General features: G+C 41.7%; 1 protein-coding gene across 2 annotated transcripts in view; it reads left to right on the forward strand.

The window, feature by feature from the left end:
• Positions 1-3,184: 3,184 nt before the first annotated feature.
• Positions 3,185-12,700, forward strand: part of fgfrl1a (fibroblast growth factor receptor like 1a) — a 70,038-nt gene continuing 60,522 nt past the window's right edge. The window contains exons 1-2 of one of the 2 annotated variants that reach the window (XM_034597760.1): positions 3,185-3,613; positions 5,328-5,434. In XM_034597760.1, the coding sequence (XP_034453651.1) occupies positions 5,374-5,434 (61 nt within the window). In that variant the 5' untranslated portion in view covers positions 3,185-3,613; positions 5,328-5,373. The remainder of the gene's footprint in view (positions 3,614-5,327; positions 5,435-12,700) is intronic. The other variant, XM_034597759.1, reaches the window with a different exon arrangement.

The following is a 12,700-nucleotide window of genomic DNA, read 5'->3' on the forward strand; positions in this document are numbered from 1 at the left end:
TGCTCCAGTGTGTGTCTGTGTGGTTTTCACCGGGAACATTAGCTTCCTGCTGCACGTTGGGTTGATGGGTGAGTGTGATGAAGTTCACTGGCTCATGCTGTTGAGCCACGACCGTTTATTAAACTTTTGCTCTCACGAAACACAAACAAGCTATTGCATCCTACAGCTGTCGTAACTTAGCTTGTACCAGAATGAACCCTCAGGTCGATATTGCCCAGAATCCTTAGTGTCACTGTAACACACACACTGCTCACGGCCTGCAGTGACCTCTAGTGACCTCTCACTCTCTCTTTCCCACCCAGTATCAGCTGGGATTGGCTCCAGCTCACGACCCTCAAAGGATGAAAGGTGTATAGGACTTTAACCAATTATAAATGAACACATTTTATCTTGTTGTTTGATCATTACAAAAATAAACTTGGATTCTTTTTATTTTTGAGTTAATTATTGAGCTTTGGAAGAGACAGAGACAGACTTAGTGTTTCCCCTGCTTCCAGTATTTGTGCTAAACTTTGTCAACCCTCTGCTGGACTCTGCTTCATATCTAACAGACACAGATTCAGTCACACACCATATGTCTCGTTGGTGACCTTTTGAAGCTGTAATTTCTCCCATTACACTTTTTAACCTCGAATAATTGTGTTGTTCCACGTTGATCCCAGTAATCGTTTCAGCACTTTCACATTTGTTTATTTTCTCTTGTTTTATTTTAAATCGGTCACACATTTAGTTCCGTGTCGCATCAAACGTTAAGAAATCTGCAGATATTTTCTCCCAGCTTCTGGGAAGTTTGGTCGGCCTCCTCCTGACACTGAAATAAAACACAGTGGTTACAGCCATAGCACTGGAACGCAGCCACAGACAATACTCTGCTGTATATCAAAGTTAAACCAAATTATCATGTGACATGGTTTCATCCAATGACGTGTTCGGCTGATACAGAGTTCAGGATGTCATGTAAGGTCCTTCAGTCCCATTCAGACAAACCTGATTTCACTCATTTAATAAAGATGGAGACATCACAGATACATTTATTATTAATAATTGGACCAACTTTTTGATACTAACTTTACCATTTTTGTAAATATAACATTAAGTGCGCCTGTCCTATCTTCAACAGATGATAAAATGGGGACGGATGAAACCTCTGGGCCAGATTTCCTGTTTACTTTGACCTACTGTTCCACATCATTACCACAAACTTTAAAACAATTCAGTTCAGGCATTTTTAAATATAATCTAATGATTAGTAAGTATGCTGCATTGTTTCTTGTGTGTCCAGTGAGTTTAATGACTTTAAGGTCAATTAAAAATGGGAACTTCACACCATCCACACCATCACCAAACGTGAACCTCAACGCTGAATATACAATGAATAGAACAAGACAGATTGAAGGTCAGTCAATATAGAAAAGATCAGTGTATAAGGTTTTATAAAGCTTTATAAGTTGTATCAGGTTCTCCTGTCAATAGAATAACACTGCAGGGTGGTGCTGTTCTTCTCATGGCCAGTAGAGGGCGCTGCAGCTCTGCAATGTGAACCACAATAAACTAGAGTAGAATGACAAAGATGTTTTATAAGAAATGTTCTTAATGATGATTTAAGATGTCAGTGTGTGAGAAATCTCTTGTCTCCAGTTTATAGATGAGTGAGTGAACAGCCTGAAGCTCTGAGGAGAAGATAGATCAACATATGGATCAGTGATGGGTCTTTTTTATACAGACATCTTGTAGAAGGAAAAGAGGAAAAGCACACGTAAGATTAATAACATTTAAAACTTGTCTTGTTGACTCACACTGTCTTCACTGAGTAAAGAACCTTAACATCTTATCATCATATGTTGACAACACAGTGCTTCTTTTTTAGTTTGAGACAAGGTAAAACTCCTATTACTAGTATTTAATAAGCATCTTATCAACTAGTATTTAACTAGCATCTTACAAACTAGTATTTAATAAGCATCTTATAAACTAGTATTGAACTAGCATCTTACAAACTAGTATTTAATAAGGATCTTATCAACGCAGCATCTTCATGTCACCAACATTGTGAATGGAGTGGGAGTTTAAATATCACATCGCTGTAATAACGTCTATTTGCCACCAGGTGACAGTGTCCATGTTAAAACTTGGAGCAGGCACTGCTGGATCAGATCAAAGTGTTCTGGCTTTGATTGAAGTTGAATGAATGAAGGAAGGAATCAATTAATCAATAAATAAATAACAAAGAATACACGATTAAAAACAAAACGATTTAAAAATACATAAAAGTAATAATAATAATAATTAAAAACATTTAAATAGGTCTGGCTTTGATTGAGGTTGAATGAATAGAATATAATTAAAACTAAAATATTTGTCTTACATTGTGTATTTATTTACGCTACCATTCTTAATATTACCACTACTACAGAACTACCACTACTGGAAGAAAAAGAAAAAGAAGAAGTAGAAGATGATGATGATGATGATGATGAAGAAGAAGATAAATAACTGAATGAAGGACTGAATGAACGAATGGATTTACCCTGCAGCTCTCCTCCTGCTTCTCTTTAAGGAACCCTCACTTCATCATCTGTCACTAACACATGATTTCCCCTGATCTGACTGGAAGAAGAAGAAGAGGAAGATGATGATGATGATGATGAAGATGAAGGACTGAATGAATGAATGAATGAATGAGCCCTGCAACTCTCCTCCTGGTTCTCTTCAAGGAACCCTCACTTCATCATCAGTCACTAACACATGCTTTCACCTGATCTGATTGGAAGAAGAAGAGGAAGAAGATAAAGAACTGAATGAATGAATGAATGAATGAATGAATGAATGAACCCTGCAGGTCTCCTCCTGCTTCTCTTTAAGGATCCCTCACTTCATCATCTGTCACTAACTCATGATTTCACCTGATCTGACTGGAAGAAGAAGAAGAGGAAGAGGATGATGAAGATGAATGAATGAATGAATGAGCCCTGCAGCTCTCCTCCTGCTTCTCTTTAAGGATCCCTCACTTCATCACCAGTCACTAACTCATGACTTCACCTGATCTGACTCTTATCTCCTCCTCGCCTCCTTAAACCGCTCCAAATTTGTCCGGCGCCCTCCCGCCCTCTGATTGGCCCGCCGGCTGATTGGCCCGCGCTGTGATTGGTCCAGAGCTCCGCCGTGGGGACGGTTCCGGCGGAGTCACTTTTTGTTTTGTCGCCTGCGGCTGAAGTTCGGACGCAGCCGCTGCAGCCGGAGGCGACGCGGACTCAGAGGATTCAGACTCCGGGTCTTTACACCGCGAGGGGAACTTGTGTCCTCAGAGGAGAAACCTTTTTACTCCTCTTCCTCTTTTCCTGCCGTCATTCAGAAACACTGCAGCGCGCGGACTCACGTGTTTTCACCTTCAGCTTTTCACTGTGTTTCTATCTCCGCTGCACGTTCCTCTCTCTCCTCGGTCGCTCGGTGAGTTTCCACGAACCCTCGGAAGGTTTCTGAAGTGTCCGGTGTTGCGGTGACACGCGCATCTCTCCCCCCGCGTTACTAAAGGAACTTGAAGGAGGTGAATTGCGTGTTTGTGCGGGATGAGAAACGTGCGGGTCTGAGGAGATCTCATCTCTGCTGGGAAACAGTAAGTCTGACTTCATCTCTGAATAAATAAGTATATATATAATAATATAGAGTCTATACAGTAAAGTGGATTTGATCTCATTACTTTTACAATTGTTATTATATATATTGTAATTTGTCCTTTTACTTTAACATATTAAAGTGTCATTTTTGTCACATTCATATTAATCCTCGTTGATATTAATCTACTGAAGCTGTTATTTACATTTACTGCAAATACATTAGTACATTTTATAACATAACAGGATCCACAAGCTTTACTTTGACTTCGTTTAGGGGTTTTAAGCTCATACGACTGGAAGATTATCAAGATAAACATTTTCATATCAGTCGATGTTGACTTACTATGACCATAAATGTAACATTATTATATCTTAAGTTTAAAGACTCCTGAGGGAAGCTTGTGATTCTAAACTCGTCTTTATGGGCAGAGAACGACAGATACTGGATAAACAGTTTTAAAACTCTGAAGAAAACCAATAAATCACAATATACATATAGTATTTTGTTATATAGCTATTGAGGAAAATTGTGTTGGGATCATTCTTATTGTTGTTTTATTGCCCAGACACATCAACCTAGAACAAAGTGTTTTATTCAGGGAATGTTTACTTGCCTTTCAGTTTGGGTAAAAAGCTTTAGGCTTTATAATAAGGTTTTTTATTTGGCTTGTAAGTAAATGATTTTAAACAAGTGATTCATTAGATCTGCAGTTTTGGTTCATCAGTCAGCTTTAAAAAAGGCGTCTTACTTTGAACTTTTAGTTGCTTGACATCTCTTTGGATTTTATGGAATAAAGATTGCTCTATTAACATAGGAACACCAGTAAACTGCTTTCCACAAGTATAAATCTGTGTGTTGGTAGAAACTCTCCTCTTGTTTGTCACATATCAATTATCCCACACTGTGTAATGTGTGAGTGTGTTTCTGAGACGCAGAGGTTTTGACAGATGCTGATCAGAGACGCAGCAGGTGAAGCACAGAAATAAGACCTCATAAGGTTCAGGGAAGAATTTATGTGGCGGAAAGATGAAAACCTCTGTAAGGGGAGACATGTGGACAGGTGGACGGAATAAATCTGCGAGGGAAAATTGTTTCGTACTCGTGGAAGATCTCACGCTGCTGTTCAGAAGAGTTGGGACAGATTTATACTGGTGACCACTCGGTGACAGTTTCTTCTGCGGAGGAGAAAATATTTAGCGAACACGAGACCAAAAAAACTGGAGGTTAGAACGCAACATTTTGTAAGTGAGAGCTTCTATGTGTCCTGTACCTAAAAGTTCAAGCTGGTTAGTGTTTGAAAAGACAAATTAAATGATTGAAACTCGTCCAGAGAAGCTTGAAAAGTATTAAAACCCGAGACGACTCATTATGAGAGGCACATGTGTTATTATATGCATGTGCAGGTTTCACATTCTCTCCAGCTGTCAGCCAGTCGGCAGTAAATCATGTTTTGATTCCATCGCGCTTGCAGCTATTTTGGCAGCAATTAATCAAACGCCCCCATCAGATGGGGCAGTAATGAGTGTGGCTGGAATAAAACGCACTGTGACAGCAAACAATACAGCTGTTTAAATCATAAAGGGATGATTTATACACAGACATGTCATCTTAATACTCCCTCAAGATGGGAGGTGATTCCTCTGTCTCTGCTAAATACAGATATTTCACCTGTTATCCTTCATTAAGCGACTTCATTTCATTTCCCCCCTCAGGTTGAAGAGTCTGAGCATCTGTCTTCCTAAAAGAAATTCAACCAAAATGGAGATTTTCTGGGTGTGCGTGTTTCTGAAGCTGCTCCTGATGTCCGCTGCTGCCAGGGGTGAGTAACAGAAGCACTGATTTCAACAGAGACACGGAGCACGGCGGTCATTATCATATTGTCAGTGAAAATAATGGCTGTATCATTATTCTGCAGTGCTTGCAAAAACCTTCTTTGTTTGACATTTGAAGCGTCATGTTCAGTTGTTGGATCCTCGCTGTGTTGCTGCTGCTGTTCCAACCCCAGGAGGTTTGTTTTTTTAAAGAGTGTGGTTTTTAAATATTGTGGTTTGACTCCTCTGACTGTCTGAAGCCAGAAGCATGATGGGAAGACAATAGTAGTTCGGGGACAAACTTCAACTGTGTCTTTTCTACCACTTTTTAAAACGGAAACTGTTCCACGCTTTGGAGACAACTTTATTAACTGACACATTAGACACGTGTCCTTGGATGAACTTCACTGTTTTAGATTAGTCTGTGAACTTTGACTTGTTATTCAGCAGCGTCCTGCTCTTGTCAGGTCGTCTCGATCCTACCTGGAAGTGATGTTTGTTATTTTGCAAAGATTCTGCCCTGTTTGCTGTCGAGCAGTGATCCTAATTTGTTTTTCCCACACGAGCCGTGTTGGCAGGTCAGAGTCTACAGGGGATCTGGCACCAAACACCAAAAGCCACCCTGACCTTTTAAGCCTTCAAATCTGTCACCACACAACGTACGATTTATAATGCGGCCAATGCAATACTAAGTCAGCAATATGAATGTAGTAAAAGTCCAAATATATGGAAATGTTGTATATTATAGTATACTGTATAAATAAGATATATATTTTATATATATCACGCTAAATTTCTACACTAACCCAGTACTTACCCATCCAACAGCCCTAGTCTCTCTCTCTTCTTTTGGTAGTTTTTCCTTTCTCTTGTTGAGGGTTAAGGACAGAGGATGCCAATGAGACAAATTTTGATATGTGAATATTGGCTATACAAATAGAATTTGAATGATTGATTGATTGAGAACACTGGATACTGCCCTGTTTGAACGAATTCCATAACTGCGTCGAGTACTAGTGCCCTTTCAAAACCTGCCTGCTTGGAATGGGCTGTTTTCTTGGCCTGTGGTGATGCTGGTTGCAGCCTTTCTCTCTGAAACTGTAAAAGTGAGCTGCAGTTAGGTGAAGAGCTGCTGCAGGACTCGGTCCAACAGAACCCGAGACTGTTCTGCTGCTGCACAAGAAGCCGTTCAGCTGTTTATTCACAGTCCAGTTGAGCTCGACTCAGCCGACAGAACCATGAACTGGAGAATCAGTGGTCGTCGTTGTGAACGTGGCTGTTGTGGTGATGATGAGTCCCTGCCGCCGCTGCTACAGACTGATGGTCGCCATAGATTACTTTTAAGTTATATGTATAGCGAGCAATGAGTAACAGTGCTGTGGAGTGTAATTTAGCATTTCAGGTTTCAGTAAGTTTTCTGTTTAGCGGTATTCAGTATTTGAACAACCCCATGAGGAGGTCGTTGATTAGGATCATGTACAGCTCAGTACCCTCAGCACGCTAACTAACATCATAACAACAAACAACAACAACAGCCGCACGCAGATGAGAACGATCCCCACTCAGCAGGCATCATGGGCCGACGGTCACAGAGTCGGTGCCCGTTCCCCAGATCACACCAGTGATGGGTTTCCAGCGGGAACAAAGCTGCATTCAGCGAGGCGAGGCCGAGCCTGTGTGCAGACACGGGGCTGAAAGTAAACACAGGGTCATAGACCGCAAAGAGATGAGATTAGATTAGCCTATTAGGGAAGTTTGCTGTGCAATGCCACAGCATTTCCTCCCCCTCACTGCCTGCAGTCCGTCAACTGAGCAGGGCAGAGAGAGGGACTGGAAGTGTGGGAGAATGGAGGAGAGAGGAAGGACGAGTGGAGGAGAGAAATGGAGGATAAAGGCAATTGGAGGACAGGAGTTATAATGGATGATGAAAGAGAAAAAAGGGAAGTGGGGAAAGGAAGTAGAGAAGGAAGTAGAGAGGAAGTGTATCACAGGAGCGACTGAGAGAGAAAGGACAGGAGAGGGTGAAAAGGACACGGGGAACAAAATGTCATTGTTTACCTACTAGAAGCTGAAGTTTATCTTGTTAGAGCCTGGACCTGGTTTGTTTCTCTTGGTGAGAGTCCAGTATCAGTGTTTGAGCAATTTAACCAAAGTTACTGTGAAAATCAGTTTGCAGAAATGAAACAAAAAAGCTTTGTTTGTTTCCACGTTTGCATGTTTAGTTGATCTTGTGCCTGAGGTTCATACCATGTTTCTGTGGATCTGTGGTTTGGAGTAATGCAGCGTGTCATCTGTTCTCTGTAGCTCATCTTTGACATCCCTTGTTTACAGTCTAATATCGTACAACAGAGGAATCATCCGTCTACTAATTCCATAAATCTGTCTTTTTATGGAACGCACGTCTCAAGAACTATTCATCTTATCCCCTTCACACGCTTGTGTATATTGTTACAGGTTTTTTTAAATCCTAAAAGATGAAATCAACCAATTTCATCAAATTCTTTCCTTTTAAATCCACATAAAATTACAAGATTGTAGGATTGTCTTCTGAGGCGGAGATGACATCCCAAATGTTGAAGCTATTTCTTGAGAAGTTGCAGAAAATGCCACAAATTCCACTTTATTCCTCAGAAAAGCTTGCACTAGTTCAGGGGCCCACATTAACAAGGTCACGGTGGAACTGTATAACCTTTAACTGTGGTGGGAGTTGCCAAGTGCCACCACTGTGATCGACCTTAAGCCACTGAGCAGCTTTACCATACAAGTAGTCACAGGCTTTGTTCTGTGACACCAGAACGATATATGTTGAGGAACAAACCACAAGTCTGCAGCGTCCCACTATGGCTGGAATACAGTAAATAACCCCGTAACTGTCAGGAGGACAAAAACAGAGCATATATCAGACTGTTTACACTAAAGATCCCCAGAAAACGGCCTCGAGGAAGCAGGGCGAGTGTCTCGGGCTCTCAGCAGGGTGTGGGCCAAATGTTAGTGTAGAGAAAGGAAACTCAAATCAAAGCGGAAGCAGATTTTATCATTTTGTTCGGGACTGGCAGTTCAACCAGTGATTAGATCGCTCACCACAGTCATATTCACTTAATTGAAGCTGAATAGAAAAGTCATTCAGATCTAGTCGTGATTACAGTTTCCATTCTTCAGTACCAAAATTCTAATTTAATTTCAGATTGATTATATTGAAACTTTTACATGGCTGCCTTCTCCACTGCACTCTCAGAAGAGACAGAATCAGTTCATCAGTCACTTGATGATCACCCAGATGAATATGCAAACTGCAGCGAAAGGGTTTTGCTCCGGGGCAGCTGCACAAACAATGAACAGTGAAACGTGAAATATCAGAGGACAATCCAGGACATTTCAAAATTGAAAAATGAACTTTTTCTGCTTTCTTTCCACGGAGCGCTCGGTTGCAGTAAATATAAGGCAGCCATTGTATATATCCAGGAAGTTATGTCTCTAAAATGAGAAGTATGGTTCGCTTCAGTGGAATGGCAGCAGCGTGGCACTGAGATGAATTGATAGACCCCGAGAACAGTTTTAAAGGCTGTTACTGGAAGTTACGTTTCCCTGGGTGTCCTTGGAGTTGAGCGTTAGATGGCAGCGAACTTAGTTTTCCACCGTTAGTGCTGATCGGCCAGTGGAAGCAGGGAACCTTGGAACGGCTGAGGGGTTTCGCTGGACCGCACGGCACAGAGATAAAGAGAAAACTGAGGAGAGAGAGAGAGAGAGAGAGAGAGAGAGAGAGAGAGAGAGAGAGAGAGAGAGAGAGAGAGAGAGAGAGAGAGAGAGAGAGAGAGAGAGGATATACAGGTGGAGAGAGAGGAGAGAAACAACAGGGCGCAGACATGACACAGAAAGGGAGACAGACGGAGATAAGCCCAGCAATATACAGAGAGAAACAGAAATAGATGAAGACGCAACATTTATGCCTTTATTACAGCAGATGTCACATAAACTGCTCCCCAGAGGCTTACACAACCGCACTGTTTGAACTGGTGTCTGGGGCCTGTGTGTGTGTGTCTGCGTGTGTGTGTGTGTGTCTGTGTGTGTGTAGTTGAGCATGAGACTGAGCAGCTGAGAGATTAGCATTCTCCTCTGTGGGTTGAACTGCACTGAGCTCGAGTACAGGGGTCAAACACTGGTAGTAAAGTCACAGTGCATTCTGGGATACCTGCTGCTCTGGACGTATGACTGTGTTCACGTTTGGAAAATATACTTTCAGGAAGTATTCAGGATGCTTATTTGCTTTCTTACTGAGAGGCTGAAAAGAACTTTGATTGCACTTCTGTGTCTGTGAGATAAATATGAAGCTGCCACCAGGAGATGGTTAATTTAAGGGAGGATAACAAGCCTCCAGGCAGCTACAGGCCGTTATGTGAGGGACTATTTCTTGGCTCCGAGCAGTGATTTTCTGCGTCATTGCTTTATGCACATAATCCCTCGTATAACAACAACCTGCTGGGGTTTTCTTTTGTGCATAAGAAACAAATGTAGTTTAATGTGTTGATCATCATTTCCAGTCTTTATGCCAAACTAAGATAAGTGTCTCTTGGCTGTAGCTTTCTACTGAATGCACAGATGTGAGGGTCTCAATCCTGTAAAGAAAGAAAGGAAACTTTAATAGCAACATCTACAGATTCTGGATATTGAAAATGCAGCTGCAGGTCATGGCCAGAGCGCTACGAGCTCCTCTGCTGCCATTGGCCACCAGTCCCTCCGCCATGTTATGCTACGTTTGGTTGATGCTGTATGAAACAAAACACCTTGAAGATCGAAACCATACAACTAACCATCTGGGATTGAAACCAGTATTGGTTTTATCCCCAGTGACGTCCTTTCAGGATTCCAGTAGAGTTTAGTTTCCTCTGCTTTTACCTGTGATGTTGAAGACTTGTTCACATCTTTCTCAGTTTCCTCCTCCACCCACTCTGCCTGGAAACAGACAGAGAAAAGAAAGGATACACCCAGAAATCAGTTGATGAGGGTGGGTTGTTTACATGGTTTCCTGATGCTCTGCTCTGTCCAAACAAATGTAATGTTTTCCAGGTGATTTTGCTCTATAGACCACCCGTTATCTGCAGGCAGGGACAGGAACAGACGCGGAGATGAGAGGGTTTTGTTTGTTGTTCTACGAAGTGTCAAAGGGCCACAAACATTAAAAAGGCATCTTCATTGCGCCGACGCTGCCAAATCCGAGATGCACATGGAGGAGCAGGAGGAGAGACACACACAGAGAGGCAGTGGGGAGCGTAAACAACCACACACACAGATGCTGGAAATGTATACAACCATAAATATGACTATACACATGTAAGCGCACACACAAACACAGACAGACACACACACACACACACATACACACATACACACAGACCACAGTAACTTAACAACCTCCTGTCCCACACACTCATGACTGGGGAATGTAATTAGCAGGCCAACACTAACAATGATATGTAGGAGAGAATTGTCGTCGGGCACTGAGGACAACGGATCGACAGTAGAGCTTGAAATGTTTCAGAAAAGTAAAAGAGGGCTACCGCTAATAATTAGTTTTGCTTGTTCACTGATTATCCTGATTTAATTGATTGTTTGGTAAATGAAATATCAGCAAACTGGGCAAGTTTCCAAAGTTCCCACAAACTAAACTAATGTGTACAAATGGCTTTGCTTTGTCTAACCACCGGAATCCTAACATGCAGCTTGTAGACGAGGAAATATTTACAGTTGTGAAGGTGGAACCATTATTTTGTCATTTGTAGATTCAAATTCTTTGGGTTTCAGACTTTTAGGACGTCACAGTTGGAAGCGCTCGCCTTGGTGGTAGTTTACTAAAAAGGCTTCATTTTTGATACATTATGTCAATACTATGTTTAAATTAAACCCATATTATGTTGTATTCTCCTATAGAAAACAAAGTAAAGTAAAGTATTATCTTACTGAGTATATTTGTAACAGTAGTATTTGCACGTCTCTCCACGTGGAGAACGGAGACAGAGGTGGATGAGCAGAACAGCATCTTGATTCCTCATAGAGTAAACGACTGCATACCACAGACAGATGCTTGAAACTACCTCGTAGTGACCAGACCCACTCATCAGTAAATCTGCTCTGCTTTGTTTGAGCAATGCAACGCGTCCTAAATCACAGCTAACCATCGTAAACGCCATTTGACAGACTGATAGACTCTATGTGGCCTGATGGGGATGATGGGCATCTGGCTGCTGGATCCAGGTTCCATCGTTACTGGTGTTATTCGTCGTTAAGGTTTCCATTTTCCACAGAAAAGCCATTTTACCAAAGCATGAGGATCAATACTGAATTTTCAAGAAAGAACATTTTCATACCTTTTACCTCATATCAAATAAAACTCTTAATTCTGCCTGTTAACTGGGAGGTGCAGTAGTTGACTCATTCTATTAGGTGACCAACCTAATCTTTATTGTCTGGTGATAATCTTTTTGTCTTTTAAATGACAGAAAAGCTGAAATCTCCAATGCGTGTGTGTGTCTGCTGATTACGTGGTGATTAGCAGACAAAGGGCAGCTTCAAAGAGCACCGATGAAGCTCTGAGTTCCTCTTGTTAAATCCTAATGTCAGGACCAAATGTTGTCTCTCCGGCTATTTGCACAAGAAGAGCTGTCGTCCGAATGCCCCAGAATGCAACTTTTCACTTTAAATCTATGTCTTTCTCCTTTTTTTAAAGTTTTACTTGAGGTTTGGATGAAATATTTGAGATATGATGAATCCAAGACGTCCAAAACCGTTTTCTCTTCCATCCTATATTTGCAATTTTTATGCAAAAGTAATCATTGTGCATTGTGTGCTCTTAGAATTTAACCTGCACTGACATGAAGCCATTTGCAGGAAACCAATTTGTCGGCTTAAGGCCCAGCGCCCCCCCCCACCCCACTTTTTACCTCTGCTTTACAGGGCTTGTTAATGTTAGAGGCTATTAGCCCACATTTAGATAAAGTCAACGTTTGCTTTGACATTGCTAATGGTGGGGTGGTAATGGGGTTGTCTGGACTCTCTCTGTGGGGGTTGTCTGTGTGTCGGGGTGATGTGAAGATGTGACGTGTGTTTGTGGAGGTGGGGGGGGGAGCGGCAGAAAGAAACAGGAGGAGATAGGATATCAAAAGAGAAGCTTTTTGGAGAGAAATGGTGAGAGACGAGGAAAGAGGCTAAACGGGAGTGACCCTAAACCTCAGACAGACTAAAAATCATCCGCCTTGTCTGATAGTATCACATGTTCTCTA

Source organism: Hippoglossus hippoglossus, chromosome 10 (assembly GCF_009819705.1).
Source record: "Hippoglossus hippoglossus isolate fHipHip1 chromosome 10, fHipHip1.pri, whole genome shotgun sequence".
NCBI lineage: Eukaryota > Metazoa > Chordata > Actinopteri > Pleuronectiformes > Pleuronectidae > Hippoglossus > Hippoglossus hippoglossus.